Raw genomic sequence first — 25559 nt, forward strand, 5'->3', positions numbered from 1 at the left:
CATAGGATCCCAGCAAGATAAGCATCCAATTTACTCTTGAAGATGTTCAATGCAGGTGCTTGAACCACCTCCAATGGCAGGCTGTTCCAGACCTTTGAGGAGACCAAGACCTTTTTTGCACATCATAGAAAAGTAGCCAGCTGTTAAATTAACCCCTTTTTCTTTTATTAAAATAGATAAACCCTTTTAGATTTTTTTTTTTATTCTAAAGTAAAAGAAAACAGAATAGTTTCAGTATTATTGTTTCAGGTTAAACAGATGTCACCTGTAAAGCTAATGCAGCTGAAAAAACTCTGCATTCCCCAATTTTTAGTTCTGTTTATATACAGAAGCAGTGGAGAGCCCAATGAACTGCTGTGTGTACGGGGGAAGCCGATTTCCTCAGGGAAAGGCTGTTCCATTTCCTGTGACTATGCACTAACTAGAAGAAAAGTCTCTCTGTGGGGCATCACAAACAAAGCTCTTGTAACGCGTTTATAAGGCTGCACTAGAAAATACTTTAAAAGAAGCATGTAAGAACTTGGTAACTAGTTCTTCATTGTTGGCAGGGACCAAGATATTCACACTCGCCTTCCCCTTTTGATGTCAGTACTGTTGCTGCTGCACCTCCTTATCCCTGTTACTTCACTGCTTTGGTTTACCTGCTTATCTATGCTGACAGACTGAGGGGCAGGAAGAGGGATTACCATCACAGAAAATCACACTTCCCTTCCCAAGCACTATTCTGTCAACACCATACATGTTGGTTGGCAAGCAAAAGCAGAACTGCAAAGCAGAGGTACAAAGGGAGTGATTTCAACAGGTCTTGGAACAGGAACCTTGCCAATTCCAAGGGTCAGATCCTAGACTTCATTCTGGTGGTTCCACGTGATGGGAAAGCTGATAGACTTGGTCTTTTGAGGATTCCCCTATGCAAGGGTTTTTTTTGTTGATGGAATCACCACATCAGCTTCAACATCATCTTCCTTGCCCTGGATACAGGCAGCAGCGGATGTCCATGCCTTTGGGACCTCCAGAACAAAGCTGGGCTCTCATGTTTGCCAACACTATGTACAGTAGCTCAGGGGCTGCCATGCCTGACAGCTAGGCAGCCCAAAGCTCAGGTAAGCGTGGGACAAGTGGGTGGATAGTAGTAATAGGATTTTTTTCTGATTCACAATGCAACTTAGAATAGCTTGGTATCCAGGTTCTTGTTTTATGCAGTGTGGGACAAAACAAACAGTATTCCAAAATAATAAATAATGGTGAGCTGAAGCAGAAGTGTAATACAAAGATCGCACAGAAGCAGACACCTCTGGAACAAGTGAAGATATTTTTTCCTCCATAGATCCTGAAGCAAATTGTTCTGGAGCAGTTCCCCAGATTCTCAGAGCTTGGCCCTCTGGTGTAACTCTCCATTGCTTAAGTTTAAGAAACACAAGAAAAAGATACTTTTTTTTTTTTTTTTTTTTTTTTTTTTTTACAGAATGGGATGCAACACTGGGTGTGTCCAGATGAGTGCACTCACGCAGTATGTGGCACCACAAACACATCTGCAGCGCCACATGCAGTGCAGTAAGGGCACACTGCCTATGCATGTACTGCACTGTTTTTTTCTGCAGTTTTTTTTTTCCAGGGATATCCAGGAGTCCAAAAAAAAGTGGGGAAAAAACTTGGAACAGTGCACACTCAGGCAGTGTGTGACACTAAAACGCAGAGCCAGGCCACCTGGAGCCATGCTGAGGCTGCTGGCCAGACTCTGTCTGGCAGGATCACTGTAGCTGCAGCCCCGGGAAGCCCCCAGGACTCCAGGTAAGGCTGCTAGAGCCAGCACAGTGCTGGCCCCAGCTTCCCTTACTGCCCCTAGGTTACCTTGCTACGTGCCAGGCATTCCCCAGGAACAAGTAGCTGCAGTGCAAGGAGTGCCACTGCTAGTTGTCCCCAGGGAACCAAACATCCATGCACATCCAGATGTACCCATTGTGTCCTTAGGAGCAAATAGGCACTGAACTATAAGCATCTGTAGAAAGGCTAGGTATGTAGACAGTACCACAATCAGAAGACTGTGGCCATTTGTAAAGTGTGACCTTTTCTTCTCAGGCCCTGGTGTGCTGGGTGACATAGTAACACAAGACTGTTGCCATTCAAATCCTTTCTGAAAATCTTCCTAAATGACTGCTTTAGGTTCTGCTAACACTAGGCATGTTTTCAAAAGCTTTCCTTCTGTTGCTAAGACCAGTTCACTCCAAAGCTGTCAGCAAGAGAGCCCTAGCATAGATGTGCTTCTGGAACCATTTTAAACAGGACAGATTACAGGCTTACTCTGAGGCGGGTCAGAAAACAAAGAGGTTAAACAGAGGTAGCAGCCAACACCTTATCTGCTCCAAAGTTCCTGAACATGCTACAAGCAATGGAGTGGAGCTAATCAGCAACAAGCAAGATTTTTTTCCCCACAAAGATTTACCCTTGTAGACAAGGGTGAGGCTAGTTTGTTTGTGGGGAAGAAGGGATGCAGCAGAGCTGCTGGAAATCTTTTGATGGAATGATTTTCTGCCAGAAAATGCTGATTTCTAGAAATCAAAATGGTGAAAACATGCTTATTTTGAAGAAAATGTCGACAGGTGGGCTGCTAGAAGCTGTGAGCCTGGAAGCCTCAGGTCCTAGGTTCCTGGCTTCTTAGCTACCCAGTCCCATGAGGTCTCCAGCACTGGGACAGCTTGTGGGACAAGCTCCTATGATCCTCAGCAGCATTCCTGCCAGGCTCTCAAGTTCCTTAGCAGCTTGCCGAGCTGCGCAGCTCTAGGGCTTCTAATGGGCAGCCACTGTGCAGAAAAATTTAGAGATATTTTTCCACTCCACTCTGAAGTAATTTTTTTCTCAAAATTTCATAATTTACCATAGAACATAAAATTGCATAACTACCCAGGGCTGGAGGGGTGTAGAGAAGTAGGAGTCTGGAGAAGAGGAAATGCAACAATGGAGCAAAAAGATCTACAAAGATTGCAGATGTTTTGAGGGTGCAGTTTTCTGAAGTTTCAGTGAAAGAATGGTTTATTTGGAGAGCTATACACTCACCTGCAACATTAGAAGTGAAATAAAAAGAGCACTGTGTTACTGTATGAAACCAGTGAAGTGTCGCTATTTAAGAAGAGTAAAGCACAAAATGGAAAGTTGCATAAATAGTGAGAAATAGATAAGATTCTTACAATTCAGGTTAGGTAAGAGTGTTTTCCCCAACACAAAGCCTCAATTTTAGTATGTCATATAGCAAACCTTTAAAACACTCGAAAATATTTCTCTAGAAAGTTGTCAATATATGGTACAAAATTTTTTAATTTATGAAAAATCTTGGTAGGAATCAGATCACACTGTTTACAAATATACAAGTTATTCTGGGGCTATGAAGTTTAGTGGGAAAAGGCCAAATTCAACCTGGGTGTTAACAGGTGCAGCCCCACTGTAGTCAGCTGGGTTATGCTGGCGGCTGGTATCAGAGCTTGACTGGGTCCAGTCATTATAAGACCTAATGTAGTGACTCATACTAACATCACATTCGTCACAAGATCTTAACCAAGACCTTGCAACAAGCTGTTTGATTTTCTTGTCCCATACCCTTAGGATAATTTAGCCCTGCAGATACCATCAGAAATATAAATCCATGGCATTTTATTTTATTTCCCTAGAAACAGGCTGAAAATAACAACTGAAAAACCCCCAACTTCAAAATATTAAGGAGGTAAATTTTGCACATACCGATTGAAGTAGCAAGTAACCGTTGCCCCAGAAATAGTCATTTGCTGACAAGCCAGGATGAATTCACTAGTCCAGATGAGACCAATTAAATGGTACCACCACATGAAACGAATGCCAGACAGTACTTTATATTCAACTTGTCCTCCTGAAATGATTTGCACGCTCCCTGAGAAGTCAAAGACATCACAATATGAAACACAGCTCAGCAAACAAAAGGTCAAGAGAGCTCCCTTCTAGCTTCTAGTAACTCTTCTTCACTAAACTTATCAACTAGAATCCTGCTGCTGTTTAATTCAGTCAATTTTTACTAAAGCACAGATTGAAGTTTGAGAAAAATATCACCTCATGCCCCTAATTGGTGGGTACATAACCATATAAATGCAGTTTCTACACACAATTTAGGATTCAATATTTCCCATTGCAGCCAGACCTCAAAGGCCACTCCCTCCCAGGGCAGTATCTATTTCATTGAGCCACACACCTTCTGGGTGCTACAAGTCCTCCTGATCCCACATACCCCTCTTCTTGGCATCCTAGTGGGCTAGCTTCAAGAGGAAACCTGGACAATGCCTAGCTGGTAGCTGGAGATGGGGCATAGCACTTTACTGAGAAGCAGGCAATGTAGGTTCAAGTCCCTGCTGGGTGAAGAACCTGAATGTTCATCCATGGGTCAGTGCCTCTAACCACTGGGCTATAAGGTAGAAGGGTCTTCCACCTCCTCCATGTGCTAGCCAGTTCTGTTTCTCCAAAGTGGGACTAGGACAGAATCCCAAACACTGCATAGGTGCTAAAAACTGCAGTTAAGTGCCAGTGTATGCACCACTCAGACACATAAAGGGTAAATGGTACCTGGCCCCAAATGTCTCACCTTCAAGGTTTCCCTTAGGGTTAAAATGCCAGTAAAGTCTGTAAACTCAGCTAAGCCTAAGTGATGATTTAGTTTTAAAAGCAACATCTGGGAAACAAAATTACTTCATTACCAAAACTTGAAATAAATCTAAGGTCGGTTACAGAAGTACTTAAAAATAAAACAGATTTTCTCTTAAGTGACAGCAACATAACATTGAGAGAAATGAAAATAAAAATGGTTGGAAAAAAATCAAGGATGGATATACACACACCAGGGGTGCGCAAAATATGGCCTGTGGGCCAGATCCAGCCCGCAAGGCCATTCTATCCAGTCCACGGGGCCCCTAAACAATTTAGAACATTTATATTTATCTGCCACTGGATCCTGTCAAAAATGACAAGAAACAAGGACAGTAGGACCCATGGGAAGCCTCAGCAGGCTCTCACAACAGCAGGGCCTGCCAGCCCCACCCTCCCAGCCAGAATCCCCAGCAGGAGCTTCCGGCCTGGGACCACATGGCTGCCCCAGCCAGAAACTCAGGTAGGGTTGGGGGGAGGGCAGAGGAGGACCCCAGGGAAAAGCTGAGCGCAGGGGAAAAGTGGCCCTATCCCACGCCCCTTGGCCAGAACTCCCTGCTGCAGCCACTTGCAGCCCACACAGGAACGTCCTGAGCAGGCACAGGCAGTCCCATGTGGGTTGCAAGCAGCTGCAGCGTGGGGCACTGGGCACGGGGCAGGTGAGGGGCCACTTTTTCCCCACCCATGCTCAGAAGCAGCTTGTAACCCTCCCCTGTTGCCAGTCTGGGCTCCGTGCTGGCTCCAGGCTTGCCCACTGGGGCTACGCGCAGTGGCAACAGCTGTGGCCCCCACGCTTACCATGCCAGGAAGTGTTTGCCACCACTGCCTCTGTGCTGCCCAGTGTGTGAGCTCTGGACAGGCAGCAGCAGCAAACACTACCTGGCACGGCAAGCAGGGTGCTGCAGTTTCTGCCGCCATGTGCAGCCCCGACGGGTGAGCCCAGAGCCAGCGCAGGGCCCAGGCTGGCAGCTGGGGTGCATTACAAGCCAGTGCTGAGCGCAAGGGGTGGAAAAGCCGCCCCTCACCCACCCTGTGCTGCAGCCACTCGCAGCCTGCATGGGGCTGCCTGTGCCTGCTCAGGACAGCCCCATGTGGGCTGTGAGTGGCTGTAGTAGGGAGCACCAGCCACGGGGCAGGTGAGGGGCCACTTTTCCCCACGCTCCACACCAGCTCTTTCCCTGCTGGGAAGCAGGGTGTCAGGGCTGCACACTGCTCCCCACCTGTACAGCAGGGGCCACTAGGAGTGAGTAAGTGTGAGAGCCAGCGGGAGCACAGGGCCTGCACTGGTGTCCCAGGGCCAGTGCCGGCAGGGCCCAGAGCAGGGTGGCAGAGTGCAGGATCCCAGCTGGTGGGGCTCTATGGAGCTAGGCCAGCTCCCCCCTTTCCCTGATGGTGCAGCCCAGCCCAGCTCCGCAGACCCCTGCCAGGCTCTGCCCCGCTTTGGGCCCCACCAGTGCTGGCGCTGGGACATTGGTCCCAAGAAGGTGACCAGGGGTTGGGATACCTGTCAAGGGGCGGGGCTACCCATGAGACCCTCAACAGCTTGCCAACGCCGGGTAAGCAGCCCTCCACCCGAAATAATTGCCTGCCACTCACACGCACACACACATACCACTGAAACAAAACACAATAAAGTATACCACCAGTTAGTTTGTAAAATATCAAATACAGGCATAAATATAAAATGCAATCCAAAAGTGAATTATATTGCCTTTTTAACATCCACAGAAGTTTTAAGGTTGTTAGCATCATTTGCCTTCTTAAGCAACACTTAGACACATTCATATCTAATTATGTTAGCATTTTTTGCTTCGTTCTGTTGGTAACAATATGCCATGCATCTTTTTATACAAAGTGTAGCTTTATACAAAAGCCTATGCCGCAAGTCAAAATGCATGACTGACAAGTCTTCCCCTACACATTATGCTAGCCCCACTCTTTTGACCAGGTTAGACACTCCTATTTACAATGCCATAGCATGAGATAGTCTCGGAAAGGAGCAGAGTTGGAGACAGGACACTCTGGATTTAGGGTAATTACATCTGGAATTCTCTCTTTCCCACTTGCTCATCTGTGTTAACTTTGAGGACATGTGTTCACACAAGACTGGAGTTACGTGTAAATGATATTTCTTGGCATTAACTTCTAGCATATCATTGGTTCTATTTCTGGCACTACCACAGATTTTGGACAAATTCAAACTTCTGTGCCTCTATTTACACATGTAAGCTAGCATAAGAGTCATTTTCCCCACATAATTGTGAAATTATTTTAAATGTACTTCGAAAGTCTCCATAACATGTTATGAGAACATGTTTACCGTTTTTGGTTATCATATGTTTTAGGTTTAACTCTGGAGACAAGTAAGTGAAGACAATGGTGTTTTTCACCCCTGCAGGATTAGTATTGCAAATAACTTATCCTTTTTAAATTATTAGAATGCAAGCTATTTTTGAATCATGGGAGAGAGGGGGGAAAAAAAGAACCCCAGGAGGGACTGATCAGATACCATAAAATAAGCATTTTTTCCCAGTTCAGGTAGATCTTATTCTGAAAGTTCCCCTGATGAAGTCACATCCCATAATATGGTGCAAGCTGGCCCCAGCTACCAAGTTCTACCATACATGGGTCATTGCTGCTTAGGGCAATCCTTGTTGAAGAGATAGCACAGATACATACTAAAGCTGTTTCATTTTTGCAAGGAATTTAGTTTTATCTAAATAGGTAAGCAATACAATGAGGCATGACCTATTTTAAGCAGGTTAGGTCAGTGCTGACTTTGGAAAATGAGTACTGTGCACTGCTGTAAGGATACTCACTCAACTACCACTTTTTCCAGTATTTTCTAATAATTTTTAGACCTGTGGAAATTAAAGTTGATTTACAAAGTAGAAAATCCGCCTCTGGTGCTTCAATTGTCTTTTCCCTACCTGTCCTTCTCCCTCAGAGTATGGACCCACAAAAGTTATTTTTCTTTTTATGAGACTCTTCAAGCAGAAAACTTCTCCACACACCAAAGTACATTTTACCAGATGCACTGTACAGTTTTCTCTTGTTCTGAACTCAGAATAGTTCTCAAATCCTTTTGTTCTTGCAGCAGATATCAACTGCTCTGCTATTCCATAACACGCAAATAGCTAAACTTGCTCACCCTTGAATTATAACCCCTTATCAGGGGCAAATGAGAAAATGGTACAGTGGATATGATAAATGAAGGTCTTCTCAGCCTCTGTTTTCTTCTGAAGAGATGTTTTGTTATTTGGTAGCAAAGCTAAGCATGGTCTCCTGAGGTACAACCCCGGCTTTTGAACATTTCTGACATGCAAGCAATTGTCATAATGTAGTGGTACTCAACCTTTGGGCCCCGCAAGCCAGAGGGGTGCAGGGCCAGTTTCGGGGCTGGAATAGACCCTGTGAACTAGGATTAGGGCCCCCGTGGGGGGCCACACACCATCTCTCCACCAGGATCCGTTCCTGGGGCCCTGCACTGCCTCTGCCTGGTCCCTCATGCCAGGATTGGGCTCTGGGGCCTGCACCATCCTTCAGCACTGCGTGCCAGGATCAGGCCCAGCACCATCCCACGCATGCAGAGCCAGATAACAGGATGTCAGGGGCCAGATTAAGAAATGTCTGTATCAAACTGTAATTCCACACTTATATTCACAAGTCAGTACCGTATGAAATAATAACTAACAATAAGAGCATTGCCTTCATTTGATTGACTGCTTCTATGTGCATGTATACTACTGCCCTCTGCTGGTTGAATACCAGCCATGCCAGTGTGTGGATGGCATTGATCATTTTATTTACTAATGGGAGTTGTTCTATTACCTTTCCATGTAGAGAAGTCAAAGGTCAAGAGTACTTTTCCTTAATGGTTTGTATTGTGTTCGACTGGTGCCTTCTTGTGTCTGCGGTTACTTTGAAAGCACAAGTCTGATGATACTATCATGCTTTATATTATTGTTCAGCTGTAGAGGTGAGATTATGGTAACGACAGGGGGGTCTTCTGCCTGACTTCCAACTAACACAGCCAGCTACCACTTTCTGCTCGTACATTGCTAATTCCATAGTTCAGTGGTATTCAAACTTTTGTTCCCACATGCTTGGATCTGGCCTGGCCCCTTATGTTGGCCTGACTGCATGCCAGCACAATACAGCACACAGGTCCATGTCATCTGGCTCAAGGGCCTCCAGAAATTTGGGAGCAGGGGAATGATGACAGCATTAATTTGTGTTCCCCTGCTCCCAAATTTATGGACCATTGGGAGACCCACAGGCTGGATGGCATGGCTCCACGGGCCAGATCTGGCTGGTAGGCCAAAGGTTGAACACCACTGTTATAGTTGTACCCATTATGGTCCAAAAATATTAGTAAAGGGGTTTTTTTGTGGCATCTTTAATTGGACAGCTGTATAGCTGGAAGAGATACTGGATAAGCTTTATCGCAGAAAACATCTATCTTCAGGTCTGAAGAAAGGTGCTCTGTGCCTGAAAGCTTGCTCAACATCTCTCCCAACTACACAGTTGCTCTGATAAAAGATGTCACAAAACAACCTTTGAAGGGTCAGATATCCTACTGAGAAAGGCCAAAAAACCAACAAGCTTTCCTGGTCACTCCAATGTATCTGGTCACACAGGCTAAGGAATCTGCACTCAACCTCAGAATAGGGTTTCACTTCACCTGCAGAAGATTGTTCTTCCAGTCACATAACAACAGATGGGTAATTCACTGATTTTTGACACTGCTGCATGTGTGTTAATATAATATGTTGATAATAAGGAATTAGGAAGGGCCTAAATACCTCACTGTTGAACCTCTATACTTGGCAGAGTCTGACCAACATGCATATTTTTCTCAAATTTATTACTCTGTTGCAAATCTAATTTGAGCAACTCTTGTGTGAAGTGTCTCCAACCTTTGGAGGTATAAACCTACAACACTGGATGTTTTTAAAAATAGGTTGGACTTGCTTAAACATCCAAATCCTGCATCAGGGTAGGAAGCTGGTTTAAATAACCCTTCGAACTGCATGGTTCTATGATTCCAAGATGTTGACCATGCTTGCAGCAGGACTTTGAATGGGTTCTCCCTTTGACTCAGTAGCCCCACGTTACACCCTTACATACTCCCCAGCCAAAGGGCTCTGCAATACAATGCATTGAGCTATATTTTGGGACTTGCAAACTCATGACATATACTCGAACGGGGTAGCTGTTGGGTTTTTTTGCTGATGCCTGGAGTTGCCAGGAAGTTTTAAGTGGCTGGGATGCCTAGGAACACGGAAACATATTTTCCTCAGTTTAGCAATTCCATTCTCAGGAAAAAACAACTACTGGTTAATAAGCGCTAAATTCAGAACTGATTTCCCCATTCTTGGTAGTCAGAAAATATTGTCCGCTTCATATTGCAGTCAGGAAAGCTTTTGGCATTGTCCTCTTAAGTTTCTGTGCTTTCTTTTGATTTAATATTTTTTGTGGCTTTCCTTTTTTCCATGGAAAGGGTGGGGAGGGCAGGGTTAGAGTTCACAAGTAAGGTAGGTGAATGTAGAGGGACTGTCAAGGACCTTTTGACAGGGCTGTCCATCCAGCTACAGAGTGGCTGGAGGCCAAACACTATCTAAGCCACCCGCTGCCACCTCCTTGCCTACTTAACTGCTCCATGCCAGTGGCCCTGTGATGCATGGAGGCTTTCTGAGCATTGTGGGCTCTCCTACCCACTCCCAGGGCTGGGGTCAGGAAGTGGAAGCCAGAGGAGGGAGGGGACCTGGGCAACAGCAACAGATGGAGCAATGGGGTGAGTGGACCCCAGACAGCATCCTGCAGTCTATGTGGGCAAGCAGCCCATGAACTGTAAGTTGCGCAGCCCTGTCTTAGGGCTTGATTTTTACTCCTGGTTTAGCTGCAGCACTGCCTTCCTCTGACAGTTTTACTCCCCACTGTACTATAAGTTACACTTATATAACATGAAAATCTCTCACAGCACTCCAATCTTGTACATCATGCATAGTATTCTATCCTTCTGCCAGAAATAAACTTATGAAAACATGCCTTACACTACAACAAGATCGCTTCTGATTCTGCAGTACAGTAGAACATGATCCTGATAAAGCAGCAATCAACATGACTCAATATTCTAGGCTCCTATAAGCTTTTTCAGAACACATGTGGACTCCATGCCTATCTACATAATTACATCTGGTGCCAATATTTGTGTTACCTCCAGTCTCCTAGAGTTTCTCATCTCTCTTGGCCTTTTAGCATTGCAACTTTTACTTAGGTTTGTCCTGATCTTATAGGCCACAATTTAATAAGGTGTCTAATTAAAAATTTCTGAGTAGTTCCACTGACCTCAGTGTGCTCAAGTCCCTTGCAGAAATGGGCTATAAGCTTTCTACCGCTCTGAAGGAGTTAGCTTCTGAAGGTGGGGGGGATAAAGTATTGGCATGGCAGCATAGAAATCAAGTGCATCACAGCTGAAAAAAGAATCAGGTGCCCCAGAGCTACAAAGTGCACAGATGCTATAAATATTATAGAACTGCAAACAGCACAAGGAAAACATTGAGAACAGGTGTAGCACATTAACAAGACAATTTCACTATTCTTTCTTCTTCATGGTTGCAACAATTGCCTGCTGTTGTCACATGTATTTTCATCTTTTTAGCATTCTCAACAGATTTGCAGATACATCTGATGCAAAATTAATTGGACACTCAGTCACCATATATGTATATTGCTCCAAATTAGAATCCTAAAATTTCAGCAGTGGATAGCCTAATATTTTATAAACCTCACTTTGGTGGGGAAACTTCTTGGCAAAATAGACAATCCAAATGGTCAAGTAAACAGCTTTCAAAGTTTTAGAGAACTGTGCTGAACTCGGCCAACAGCTCAGACCAAACAAAAAGCAGTCTGGTTTTGAAAACAATAGAAAATACAAAGCATTTCTGCTAAGACATTGTAGAACCTGAATTTTATAGAATCAACATGGGATTCTATATCTATTTATTTTGTAGAGTGTTAAGTAACCACTATTCATTTTAGAGGAGTAAAAACTTTCTCCTACCATATACTGGCATTAGGACCAGCAGCACTTGTGATAGCTGACATTTCAGAGGACTCAAATTCAGACACCAAATTAGAGACAAGGTTTTAAAAAGGACTGTGATGGGGTCTGCACATCCCACAAAACAAAGACACCATTAACTGGAGTGAGCAGGGAAACCAGGACACTGTGACTGAGATAATCAAGGGTTAGGATCAACCTCCAACACAGGACAAAAGGAAGGTCTGGCAGTAGAAAGCATCTGTGTAACTGAGAGGAGCTCTGGGATAGAAACAGCAAAGGAGAGATGTGACAAATTGGAACTGGTCTATGTTGCAGCCAGTGACTCTGACAGTGAAAGGTAAGTCCAAGGAAGAAATTGTAGTAAGGCCAAAGAATGGGGGCTTAAATAGGAAGCAGCTCAGAAGCCATTGGATTGAAGGCTCCTGGAAATTTAGCTTCAAGTCCTGGGCTGGGACAAAGCAGCAAAGAAAGGCTTGAGTGCCTCTACCTCAAACCTCTTTTTTTCCCCCTACGAGACAGCTGCTAGTCAGCACAGGGGTTCACACTGCTCCTGGCTATGAAGTGATAAATAGAAAAAGGGAAGGCATTGTCCACAAGACTCTCAACATACAATAGCTCCTTCATTGGCGAGACCACAGCTGGAGTACCGCGTCCAGTTCTGGGCACTGCACTTCAACAAGGACGTGGAAAAGCTTGAGAGAGTCCAGAGAAGATCCACCCATATGATCAAAGACTTGCAAGGCAAGCCATATGAAGAAAGGCTGAGAGACTTGGGTCTCTTTAGCCTAAAAAAAAAAAAAAAAAGAGAAGGCTGAGAGGGGACTTGGTAGCAGCTACCCCTATATCAAAGGAATACAGCAAGGGCTCAGCAAGTAACTGTTCCCCAGGGCACCCTTGGGGAAACCAGGAGTGATGGCCACAAACTCCTGGAAGACCATTTCAGACTTAACACAAGGAAAAGCCTCTTCACCGTTAGGGTGTCCAGACTGGAATGAACTCCCTCCAGATGTGGTGAAATCATCGGCCCTGAAAATCTTCAAGAGGAGACTGGACGATCAGCTTGCTGGGGTCACCTGACCCCAGTTGTCTTTCCTCCTGGACCCAATAATCTTGCGAAGTCCCTTCCAGCCCTTTGCAATCTATGAACTTAAATGCAGGAATATGATTTCATCTGGCCACACTCAATTCCAAGTCACATGGACTTAAGGAGAGGAAAGAACCCCTAACCAGAATGCTCTCAAGTTCAAATCTAGTCTACTGACTATTTCAGTGGTTCTCAGCCTTCTTAGTCTGGGGGCACCCCTCTCATTAGGCTCAAGGCACTCCTCAGAAAGTGCTAGATCTTAGTTTTCACTCCTTTTTTGACTACAGAAAAATAGTAGAGCAATTCTTTTATTGCAAAGAACTCAGAAAGACCAAGACAGATTATAATATTTTTAACACTATGTGAAAGTGAAATCTATTTGAAATCTCTTGGTTTATCTTGTGAATCATGTCAGTACACCTAACAATACTAACATTGCATGGCACTTCACATCATCCCTGAAAGGATCTCAGGGCAACCCAGATGCTGCAGCACTCTGGTTGAGAATCACTGGTCTTTTTTATTATACACCTGACTCTCAATTTCCTGCAAGTTTTGTGGACTGCATGTTCACATTTCGTTATATTTAAAAATGTTTCTCGCTCTCTCTCCTCTCTCCCACGTATTAGAAATATACCAATGTAGCAAGTGAAACAATGGAACTGACTTAAAGAAAAAAAGGACGGTCAATAGGGTGGTAAAAGGTTAAATGGTAAGTATATTTATACCAGTAATGCATTACAGTTACCATTTAGTGTCAGATGCAGTCATGTGGGGAAGGAAAGCAGCAGAGTGTCCCAGGAAGGCAGGAAGGCACCCCCTCCACCTCCTCACCCCGCACAAGTGGATGGCAGGATGGAGGGAGGGAAGAATAGGGGGAAAGGGACTAGAACTTATTAAAGAAGGAACGAGTGGTCCTGCCTGTCCACTGCAGCCTGCAGCTCTGTCTCCTCCTTCCCCCACCACGTTGCGGCAGCTGAGCAGTGGGCTGGGAAGGCCTCTCACCGACTGCTGCCATCCATGGCTTCCCATGGGCTGTGGGGCTTGCCCCTCCCACCCTGCTGTACCCAGTCCCAGCAGATCAGAGCCAGGCCACCCCAGTGTAGCTGGGGGCAGCAGCACAGCACAGCCAGCAGCCAGACTGGAGCAGTCCAGGGCAGGATCCCTGCACCTGCATGTAGAGCAGCAGGGACAGGACACAGTGTATACGTGGGGCCAGTCGCCACCCAGGCTGCAGCAGGAGAAGGTGCATGGAAATGCTGTTGCTGCTGCACCAGCACAGAGAAGGGGCAGAGGGGTGCCCGATTCCACTTGGAGGGAAGTTCTGCAGAGAATGGGGGAGGGAGAAGACCTGCCCCCTGTGTGCAGTATGTCTTATCAGTTAACTGTTTAACCAATAACATTAGAGGAGTTTAAACTGGTAATTATTTAAGCGATATATACATTCCTAATTGTGAACTGCACAAAGTCTTTTTTGTTCTTGTATATTCCCCATTTACAGTAATGTTAATGGTTTCAAGTAGAACCTGGAAGGTAAACAAAGCAACTAAAAACAAATGTAATTTAAAGTGATACTGTGATTTAAAGTGATACTGTAATTTAAAGTGATCCCATTAGTTATGAGGAATAGCAGTTTACTACAAAATAAATATCAATAGATGACTTGCACAGTGAAGAACTATTCAATAGACCTGATCCAGCTAATCACTTAAGCACTTATGTGCTTTGCTGGATTTGGGGCAATTTGGGTAAGGGTGGCAGAACCTAGCTCTTGCTGAGCATCAGACTGGCTAGACACTCAGGGCTTAAAATGATCAGTGGAACAGTTGTTTAATAGTAAGAACACAGGACTGGGAACTGGAATGACCGATTCTTTGCTCTGTGCCACTAGTGCAAAAGTGTTTCAAAATTTCCACAACAATCTTTTAATACAACATCTCTGACAAATGTAACAGGTTCAAGCAGTAAGGAAAGATGAAAGCATCTGCACAATTCAAAATACTGTTTCTCAAACCTCTTTGAGGGCATCTAGTGGATAGGAGCTGTTACTACTGCTTTCTGATTTAAAATTTAGAGAAAGGTAGTAGCTGCGTTACTCTGAAGTCAGGCTAAAGGCAGGGCAGGATGATGGCACCTTAGAGACTAACTCATTCAGAGAGGCATAAGCTTTTGTGGCAACAGTGCACTTTGCTTTCATCAGAATCATTAACAGCCACTGTCTAACCTTATGTACTGTAGTGTAATGATGCGAAGAGAAGAATAACAAAGCCTAATTAAAAAGTGATTTGTGATTTGGAAAAATGAAACACCAGTTATTTTGTACCTACATTAATGTGTGTGTAGTCACTTGTAAAAACAGAATAAGTATTCATTTTATAGTGAGAATGTGTAAGTGGCTAAAGGCTTGAGACTTACAACTACTGGCAGCTATGCTAACAGCCCTGTACTAGATCTTAATAAAAACAGTATTAAATTCTACATCCTGAGACTACACTGACTTGATACCCACTGACTGATGTTCTTGCCTGTGCTAAAACTGACGTATCTGATTCCTTCATGACTAAAGTTATCATAAAACATGACATTACTACTATGCAGTGAGATCATATGTAAGACACCTTACTTTGGAAAGTGTCTATAAAGAAACACTGGCCTTCTCATCTATGTTAAGAGTGACAAAAATATAAGACTTCTTTAATTTAGTTTTCTGCTGTGTAAGGGACTTTACAATATACACCCACTGCTTGACATTTACTCCACAAGACAGAAAAAATGCTTAGAGGAATGGCTAGCAGAAGACAAAGTGTTTCCAGAGAGGAAAAATTGTGCTAAAGCAAAAGCATCTCTTTGGGATTTGTTTCCATATTCACATAACAAACTTTACTCTTTCAAGCATAATTAACCTTATTCGGCTCCTCTGTAAAGTCTCTAGCAAAACACCAATCACCTTCTCTTCTGCTTCCCCCGTCCCCTGAGGCCAGTGGCCGTAACTCTGTGGTTCTAGGAGGAAAATGGACATATCCTAAGCCAACTTGTTTTGATGAGTGGTCAGGGAACTGCCTTTCCACTCAAAATCAATAGTTTAGAGCAGTGGTTTCCAAGCTTTTTTCATTTGAGGACCTCTAAAATTTTTTAATGGTGGCACAGACCTCGTTGAATTGTAAGTATCAGTATTCACATACTTTTCATTGTTCATAATCATCTTTCATGGACCCCTTAGATAGAGTCTGCAGACTCCCAGACGTCCATGGACCACAGGTTAAAAACCACTGGTCTAGAGAGGTAGAAAAGGGATTCTCTCATCCCAACGTTTGATGGGGAGCCCACCCAGCAGGTTTATGAAAGGTCTCTTTTTCTCCCCTTCTTTTCACCCCCTCCCTAGGCGGTGAGGAATTTCAGAAACACCTGCTCCTTCAAAGCTGCTTGATTTAGAGGCCACATTTTCAGCCCACTTTACCTCTTCATAAGTCCCTCCTGCTTACCGAATATTGGCCTTCCTGGAACAGATTTGCTTTGCTTTATGGACATCATAGATACTTTTTCAGCCTACTTCTCTCATCCTATTACTTGTTTTTTTCTTCAGGTCATGACCACAGGTGTCCTATTAATAGGGACCACTGTAATTCAGGCTGTGACTGGAAGAAAAGCAGGCTCCCTGCAGGCTTGCCAGAGCCAATTTCAGGCATTTTTCAGGGCCAACTCTCCCATGCCTTTGGCTGAGAGAGCCTGCCATGGGGATGATTATTACTGAACCGTGGCACACAGGCTGTTGCCTATGCCCGCAGCCCCTAATGCAAGGGGTGCTTATCTGCTCTGTTCAGGACAGGGCTTTTAAACTCCCTAACAAAGCGGGGAATTGAACAACCTGAGTGGCTGAGCCCCAGCAGGGGCTCAGCCTGTACTAGGCTGTCCTTGGAAACACATGGAGCTTCCACAATGTTTCTGAGGCTCTTCTGCCTTTCTTCTCCATGTTTCCGGTAAATTTTTTTGTAAACTTTTTTCCTCGCCCTCCCTCTCCCCAGAAGTTTCAGGCCATTTCTGGCCAGATTGCAGTTTTCTGGGGCTTTAAAGGGAAAAATTAAATTTCAGGCTTTCCTCTGAAATCCCCTGATGCCCAAATTACAGTGGTCCCCACTTATTAGTTCCAAACACAGCATTCTGCTAGTGAGGAATTCGTGACACGTCTTTCAGAATCGGGCCCAGTCTGTACTGAATTGTGATATCTTCTAAGAAGCTATTGGGACTTTTGTTAGTCAGTCTGCAAGTTCCCTTCATCCAACAGCAGTTTGGATATAGACTATGAAGAAAAGACAAGAGAGGTAACTACACATTTCAAGGGTAAGAAGAATTGCTCCCTATGTAAGTTCTGCTGAACAACTTTACTGGATTTGCAGTTGGATCTACCCTTCAGGTACTGCAAAGATTACAGTAACTGTAGTAAAATTAGGTAACATTAATCTCAGTGTGCTAGCTTTGAGATATTAGTGGCCATAAATGCTATAAGAAATGCCAAAAAATTTGTAAATATTTATGCAGAGTTGAATGTCAGGAAATGCCCAGTATGCAAAAGAATTTTCATGGGGACACTCTAGTAACAATAAAGATGATTGGATAAAATTTTGTTTTATTAAATCTAAATTTGGAAAATGTCAACTGAGGCCAATGCTTTAAAAACAGTGATTAGTGTTTTAGTGATGCCAAAACAAATGAGGGGCTCTAAAAAGCATGTAAAACTCATATGACAAGGAGTTTGAGAGGGATAATGAGATATGAATAAGTCATAGCCAAGTATGTTGGTGTTCTGTTCTTCCATTATGCAAACAGCAAGTGCACCCTCATAGCCCAAATGAGTTATGTAATCTTTTTTCCCTTAATACATGCAACCAAAAACAAGGTCTCTGTGAGAAAGCATAATGTGTTTCTACTCTCTCTCATCTTTCATCAATTCCACCCCACAAAACAATAACTAGCAGATCCTAGGAATTTAAAATACCCTTTTTAAAAAAAAATGACAATCAATCATAACATCTACCAGCAACCTATATGGCTATTTTTATGAGACTTCTCCTTGGGAGGTTAGATATTTCCATTTATGCTGGTCTCCTTTCTTGACATTTCAGAGGAGGCCAACCTGACCTCCAATATGGTGGCCTCCTTTTGGAGAACCTTCCCTGTTTTAGGTGGCTCTGGAAGTGAGAATCTCATAATGCATTGTTTCAAGTAATGCTTCCATGTTCATTCCTTATGACTTTTTATCATAACAAATTCTTACCTACATAGTATGTTCTCTAACTTCACTGTAAAGCCTGGAACAGGACACAATTGCCCAGTAAGATAAAACTGTTTGTGTTATATCAGCCAAAATAACTACAGTCTCATAATGTAGCACCACAGTGTCATCCCTCAAAAATATCAACATCTCTGCAGGTGGTTTATTGCATCTGTGTGTCTGGCAGACTTAATCTCCATCTCTTGGTTTAACTGTTTGTTTTCCCCTTTGTAGTTCACCTTTGTATGTCACCTAAACATTTCTTCCTGTATCCTCAGGTTGTATATCCACTATTTATTTTTTGCTTTCATTACTATCTAAGTCAGAGCCAATACATTTGCAGTGATATTTTAAAAGTAAAAGAAATGCTCTAGACACTTGGCTAGTCTTGTTCAGTCGAGATGTATTCATTCTTTATTTGCCTGGAAATGGGAGCTATATACACATTGAATAAACTGGCTACATATTCAGCTGTGAATATTTTTGTGTTGCTCTTATTAAAATGCTACATTATGCTCCTGGAACTTGCTGGCTCTATAGCATAGGAATGCAAAGCCTTTTATCCTCAGAATAAGTACCTTACAAACAATAACAGTTCAAGATTCCCCACTGCCACATCAATGGCATCTCAGCCCTTATGGGGGAGTGAAGGGAGAAGGGAACTCCCTGTTGCTGGCTCTTTTACCAAGAATGTATAGCAACAGCAATATATACTTCTAATGCAAACTTATCCGCTGTTTTCTACTGAGACCACCATCTTGTTTTACTTATACCCCCATATGATGAGGATGTCTTTTTAGTCTCTACCAGTCTGGAACATATTTGGCTGAGATTTAGAAATGAAAAGTATATTGATGTGGTTTGCTTGTAGTTGGAGGAGAGATATTTTTTTTATTTCATCTTAATTCCCATACCACACCCTTTGCTTTTAAGTCTTCATCTATGAATATTTCATGAGCAATGTCTTTTGGTACATGCAACAACTGCCTAAGCTTAAGATCTACGAGCTCCATGTCTCACTCTCATTTCCCTCTTTGTTTATATATTCAGTTTTACTTTCCTCCTCTTAATTCATTCTCACATCCATCATTTTTACCTCTTTCCATTAACTACATATGAGAGAGTGAGCACGTGCACAACTCGAGAGCAGGGCAGGGAAGGTTCCCTGAAAGTAAATGTTTTCTGCTGTAGAAAATGCCCCTGTACAGCAGCAGCATGTCATACACCTGCATGACACTGATGAGTACAGCTTAGGAGAAACCTAGCTACCAAGTCCCCTGCCAGATACCATTTCAGAAATTCTCACAGCAATGTTCTCCAAAGCAATTTAACTCCTTCTACACTGTGCATGCCTTTGTGTGGAGGGAAGAGGGGGTGGGGCACAATGGGACCTACTTTCTTGGTGTTCCCATAATGGAAATCACCTGTTTCATAACAAGTGCTTTAAATCTAAACTCTCTTCCTTTCTCTTACATTCTTCATTTACAGACAGCAAGCATGCATTTTGTTTCAATAATCTAAAACATTATTCCAATTTCAACTAAATCCAGAAAGAAAAAAGTGAAGTCTCTGTGAAAGAGTATTAATGTTTCTCTCCTTTGTAACATTTTTTACTCTCTCTGCCCTGCAAAACAACAGTTAATTTTGCAGGAGGAGACTTCTAGGGCACAGATTCATTAAAGGGAAAACATTACTGCAGTGCTGCTATAATACAAGATATAGCACATTTTAAATACTAACACCAATAGATCCTGAAAAGTTTTAAAAAAACCCCTACCTAGTATACATGCAGGACTACTGAAAACACAGCTGCTTACCTGCAGTTCCTAAGCTAAGTAGCACAGCAACCCAGAATACCCAGAAGAAAATGAGAATCAGGAAGGTCCAAAATGGCTGGAACAGCAGAAAAGGGATCTTGGTAATTATTTTACTTGCAACCTGGAAGAGCTGTATAGTCAGCTGAATCCTCTTTCTTAGTACAAATATGAGGACAAGTAGAACAACCTGTAGAAAGCAAGGAAAAACAATTCTCTATTTATTTTTTCTTTAAATTATTACAAGTTCTTCAATTTTGGGAGAGGGGTATGTGGTGTTACAGATTCCGGAGGCGGCACAGCAGGAGAACATTTTTCCATAAAGAAGTGTGCATTAAAATGGTTTTTTTTAAAAGATACCAGGAAAGCTGAATGGATTTTTAAGCCCTACATTGGCTTTAATCTCACTCCTGATTAGGCTAGCTGAGAGTTTTGCTGTTGTTTTTAGTGGAAGCAGGATCAGGCCTTACATCGGGAAGCACTGGAGGAGTCACTGGAAATTGATTTGTCAGTTATATGCATGCAAATACATGCACAGAAAATTGCTCCTTGTTTGAAGAAATAACTTGCTTTCAATAAACTTCCTATGCCCTTGATCTTTAACAAGGAACTGTAAACAACATCTAAACAGTCACAGAGCACACTGGAAACTATAAAACAATAAACACAAACAGTGGCAGCTGCTTCCCTACTGTTCTAGCTTGCACAATAAAGAAACCAGATGCTCTATTAAGAAAAGCAACCTGGAGCAGTGGATGTTTCCAGAGCATTACAAATGACAGTGGATTGTACTGGAATAAATTTGCATTCAAACAAAACTTTTCCTATTATTTTATTTCCAAAGGAATTGTTCAGAGCCCAGTGTTTGTATTGTAAAGAGAACATACAAGCACATGTATTGTATGAATTGCATTTTGTTTTACAGAACCAATATTAATAGAATTGTGACTGAATTCCCATGCAACAAGCTACTGGTGAACACAGAGTGGGCAATGACATAGTGGGTATATGAGGCCGCTGGGCAAGACAGCTTGGAGACCTGATGCGAAGTGCAAACTGACACCCAGGTCTACATCTCCTGTTCTGACCCTGGCCCTACAGTCTCAAACCTTTCCCAGTGCCTAGCTGCAGCTGAGGATTCAATGTGGGTGAGTCACCTGAAGCTGAATCCAGACGAGACATGGTGGCGGGCAGACTGCTCGACTTGGGCGGGGCAGTAAGACACCTATCACTGGGGGGGCAGCTTCCCCTCACTCAGGTTTGTAGCCTCGAGTACTCTTGGGTTGTTTGCTGCACTTGCTTTTCCAGTTGGCAGCAGTGGGTAGAAGCGCAATTCACCAGCTCTATCTGGTCAGAAGGATGTGGCCTTTTCTTTCAGATTCACATCTGCTCACCACCATCTATGCCTGTGTAACCTTGATGCTAGTAATGTGCTCCATGCCCACTGACTGCCCTTGAAAATCATCCGGAAGCTGCAGCTGGTACAGAAAGTGGCAGCCTACCTTCTGATGTGCTTGGGTTACCAGAAGCACATAATTCCAGTGCTCCAAAGTCTGCACTGGTTCCCAACTGCTTTATGCCCCACAGGGATCCCCAAGTTCAGCCAAAAGCAACCTCCTAGCGAGTACTGTAAGTATACTGGGTCTACTTGGCAAAAGCCTGTGGGAAGTCATCCTCAGTTGTTGTTCCTCAGCTCTGAGGCCTGCCAGAGTCCAAGTCTGGACATTTTTCATAAGTATTGCAAGACTTTCCTATTTAGGCAGGTGGTCTGCACACAAAGCTACAATGAGACATTGGTTGTAGGGGGGAGGGCTCTGTTTTATATCAATATTCTAGTTCCTTTTAAGTTTTGTTCTTGTTGCTTTTCTGTTTTAGAAGTTATTCTGTTCTCTTATGTTAAGCAGCTCCGAGCCCTTGCTGGGAAAGGCAGCATATATAATCAAATAAATAAATAAATAAAGGTGAAAAGTTCCCTCCAACAACATAGTCATGGTAGTTTGGCCCCGTGTTGGAAACAGGAATTTGGTGTTAGTCACAACCTGAGGCCAGGACACCCTGTGACTGCAGCAAGTATCCTTCCCTTCCCCTACAATTCCTTTGCGTTTCTTGCAGTGTTTTTTTTAGTCCACTAATTCACATTTATATTGATCTAGGTCCTGTTCATTCTCCTGCACCAGTGCTGTAGTATGCTCATCAAATGGCTCTAGCATGAGTTTAGATATTGTGGAGGACCTTGCACTGACCTTCCATAATGCAGATGCAATTTACCATAAAAATAAGGAAAGGCTTAATAAGTGTAAGCTGACTGATTTGGCTGCAGAAGGAAGGCAGAATGCACCAGACTGTAACCCATGAAAAGGTAAACTCTCACTTCAAGGTGGTATTACTCCTACAGCCTCAAGGAAACTCCTCCAGGATCCAATTTCAAGTTTGAATAAAACATGTGCCCTTACGTGGTTGTTACTATAATGTGTGCTTATGCTGTCCGATTACCTGCCCATAAGTTTTGCTGAGAAGACCAGAGATGAAAGGCAGAGCTTACTGGGCCATGTGTAGGCTACAGCAATCAGGCTACATTTGGTTTTGGAAATGGAGCAAACATGGCATTTTACAATAAGGCTGACACACACATAACCTTGTTCCAAGATCTGAGATTCCATGCTCTCTAATGGTTATTCTGTAAAGTTTCTTACCGTAATCACTGTAGATAAAACAGCAAATCCAAGTAAAAACTTCACATTTTCCTTTTCAGTTTCCAGTTCTATGCTGGAGCTGTTAGTATAATCATAATACAACCACCAGAGAACACCTGAAACAACTAGAACAAGTACAGATGCATAAAGATGCAGGTAATACTTCACAAGGAGCTAAATGTTAACATCAAAGGCAAGTCAGACAGTGATACACAGCACATCTTATGGTTCTGTTGCCCTTCCCCTCTTGAATTTAGGTGAAAATGAAGAATGTAGTAGAATGGCATACAATGGAGAACTTTAGGTTACAATGTAAAAAATGACATGCTAGTTTGCTATTCTGAATTCAACATCAGTTGTGAAGTTTGCCTTGTTGCTTTTTGAAAGTGCAACTTCGAAGTTACAAAACTTGTTGAAAGAGATAAACCTAACTTTGACTCATCCTTTATACTTTTTCCTTATAAAGTACAAAATGTTATACTTAATTTTCTGGAAACAGTAGCATTGCCTGTATCCAAATGTCTAGAAAAGATTTCTTTAAAACCACACAATGACCCAATATTGTTGTAGAATATTGTTATTCTATAGCTGGATCTACATTACCAGATCTTTGCACCCATATGGAGGACAAGGTTCCATCCTGGGTCAGACTGCAGGATCTTGGCTTATTTCAACTTACTAAAGATGCCTGAGAAGACAGAGGTTTTATGGGTTTTTCTCTTCTCTTTCCTTTTCCCCTGTCTAAATTTTTTTCCTGCATTCCAGTGAAACTATAAAGTCAACTATACTTACATAACAATCCAAACACAACCAGTGTAATGAAAATATGGACCAAAAGTGTAGTGATGAATCTGAAGGTTAAAACCATTATCAGAGAGAAAGCTGAAAATAAAAAAATAATACATTCATGCTAACTTAGCAGCAAACTGATTTTTTGAATTTCAGATGATCTATACTTATTCATATTAGCTTACTATTTAAATTTTGTAAACTTTGGAATCCTGAGATTATAAAAAAAATTCTACTGCATTAATCAAACAACAGTAAACTAATTACATTTGGTTATGGGTTAATTTATCTCTATGATTTAATTTACCATTATTCACATTCCTCATTAGCCTCCTACCTCTCCTTCCGCCCCCAGTTATTAGCTTCTGATAATTGGTCACCACTGGATAATCCACTATGCATTCCATTTTGAGTGGTGAATTAACTAGGACTTACTATAGTTTTCAGGATTTGAATGCTATGGAATTGCATCATTCTCTCCCCACTCCCCTGCCCCTTTAACAACATGTCTCAAGCTAGGATACATTTTTCTTTTATGACAGTTTTATCAATAGTTTCTAATAGAACTAGATAAAAATAAGTAAATGATGCAGAATGAGACATGTCCCCACAGTTCTCTAGAAATATATTTAACCTGTACGCTAAAGGCGCATCCCCACAATCATGCATGTGTGGTTTGCAGTGCCACAAACCCTTTTGCAGCACTGCAAACATGTGGTACACATATTCACTGCACTACTAATTAGCAGTGTGGTGTTTTTGACACCAGGAGTTCCTGGTATAAAGAAAACAAAAACAAACTGCTGCAACAAGTGGCATGGTATACACGGCAGCAGCGTGTGCTGCCAGAAAGGAAGCCTGGCCAGGCAGAGCCATGCTCTGCCTGCCAGCCAGACACCAAGTAGCCAGATTGCCCTCGCTGCTGCCCCAGGAGGCTCAGGACCCCAGGTAAGGCTGCTGGGGCCAGCCCAGATGCTGGCCCCTGCCTCTTCTATCCCAGCCGGGACAATCTGCCACAGTGCGCATGCAGGGTTGCACCTGAGGACAAATAGCAGTGGCATAAATATCTGTTGCTGCTATTTGTCCCCTGAAAACTCCACATTCCCACTCATGGGGATGTACCCTAAATGCTTTAGAAAGGCAAACAGCAATTCTCTTCCTTTAACAAAGAAAACTTGTCTGTGCAACAAATATAAAATCTTTTTTTCTTATTTATTTTTTAAAAAAATGAAGTTGTTACTCCACAATGCTTTGAAATATGATATTCTAATATTTTTTAATTTAACATATTGAAATAAACTATTTTTCATATTGTTACCTAGTGCCAGGACACTCAGTCCTATTATAATATCTCTTCCTGCCATTATTCCACTAAGAATGTGATGAAAAATGTCCACTCCATTGATTACATTTATCAAGACAGATGCAAACTGTGAATAGCATTCAGGGTTTTGTGGAACACATCGATTAAACAATGGGAAGGATTTGCTGGAAGATGAAAGAGAGAAACAAGATAAGGGATTCTCCACTGAGAGATCAATCTCACAGCCCAACACAAGGATAATTCCCCATCAACCCTGTCAAATGTAACATTATATTTTTAATACAAATTAAACAAACATTGTTATAATTCCTTACTATGACCTAAATGCAGAAAAAAAAGAATGTAAGCAGCTTTTGTTTGTGGCAAATTTGCACTTAGTCTGAATTTTAGGTTTATTGCCCCAGAGCATGTTCCAAGATTTAAACCAAAACACACAGAAACCATTTTGCCCACTTACTAACCTACAGCCACCTTTGGAGTAAAATTAAGCAGCAGCTCCCCAGACCACAGCAAAGTGCACACAGTTTAGAACAGAAAGGATGTATCTATGTGAGACGCTTACGGCAAGGTTGCTTAATTAGCTCTGCAGTAAATGTCTCAGCATCTACATGTGCAGTGCTATTAGGATGGAGTAAACTAGTTGTGAGATAGTGCTTATGCTAAGCAAGGCCTAGCATTAAGAACAATAAACTAAAACTCCCAGAATGCTTCAAGGAGGTTGAGGAGTCAGCGATTGACATTCTGGTAGTCACTTTCTGACCATTAGATAAAAATGCTGACCTTCTGACCCTTGGACAAAGATAAAAATAGCAGGCAAGCAGCTTATATTGTTAAAACAGGAAACCGCATGGCTAAACT

At 42.7% G+C, this 25559-nt stretch overlaps 1 protein-coding gene across 3 annotated transcripts in view; it reads right to left on the minus strand.

Annotated features, from left to right (window-relative positions):
• The window catches only part of SLC44A3 (solute carrier family 44 member 3), a 58904-nt gene that overhangs the window by 24734 nt on the left and 8611 nt on the right, over positions 1-25559 (minus strand). For all 3 annotated transcript variants that reach the window (XM_019531068.1, XM_019531067.1, XM_019531069.1), the window contains exons 5-9: positions 24696-24865; positions 23381-23470; positions 22589-22713; positions 19899-20085; positions 3733-3898 (exon numbers count right to left, since the gene is read on the minus strand). In XM_019531068.1, coding sequence (XP_019386613.1) covers positions 3733-3898; positions 19899-20085; positions 22589-22713; positions 23381-23470; positions 24696-24865 — 738 coding nt within the window. The remainder of the gene's footprint in view (positions 1-3732; positions 3899-19898; positions 20086-22588; positions 22714-23380; positions 23471-24695; positions 24866-25559) is intronic.

This window comes from Crocodylus porosus, unplaced genomic scaffold, assembly GCF_001723895.1.
Source record: "Crocodylus porosus isolate Cpor-Errol unplaced genomic scaffold, CroPor_comp1, whole genome shotgun sequence".
Classification (NCBI taxonomy): Eukaryota; Metazoa; Chordata; order Crocodylia; family Crocodylidae; genus Crocodylus; species Crocodylus porosus.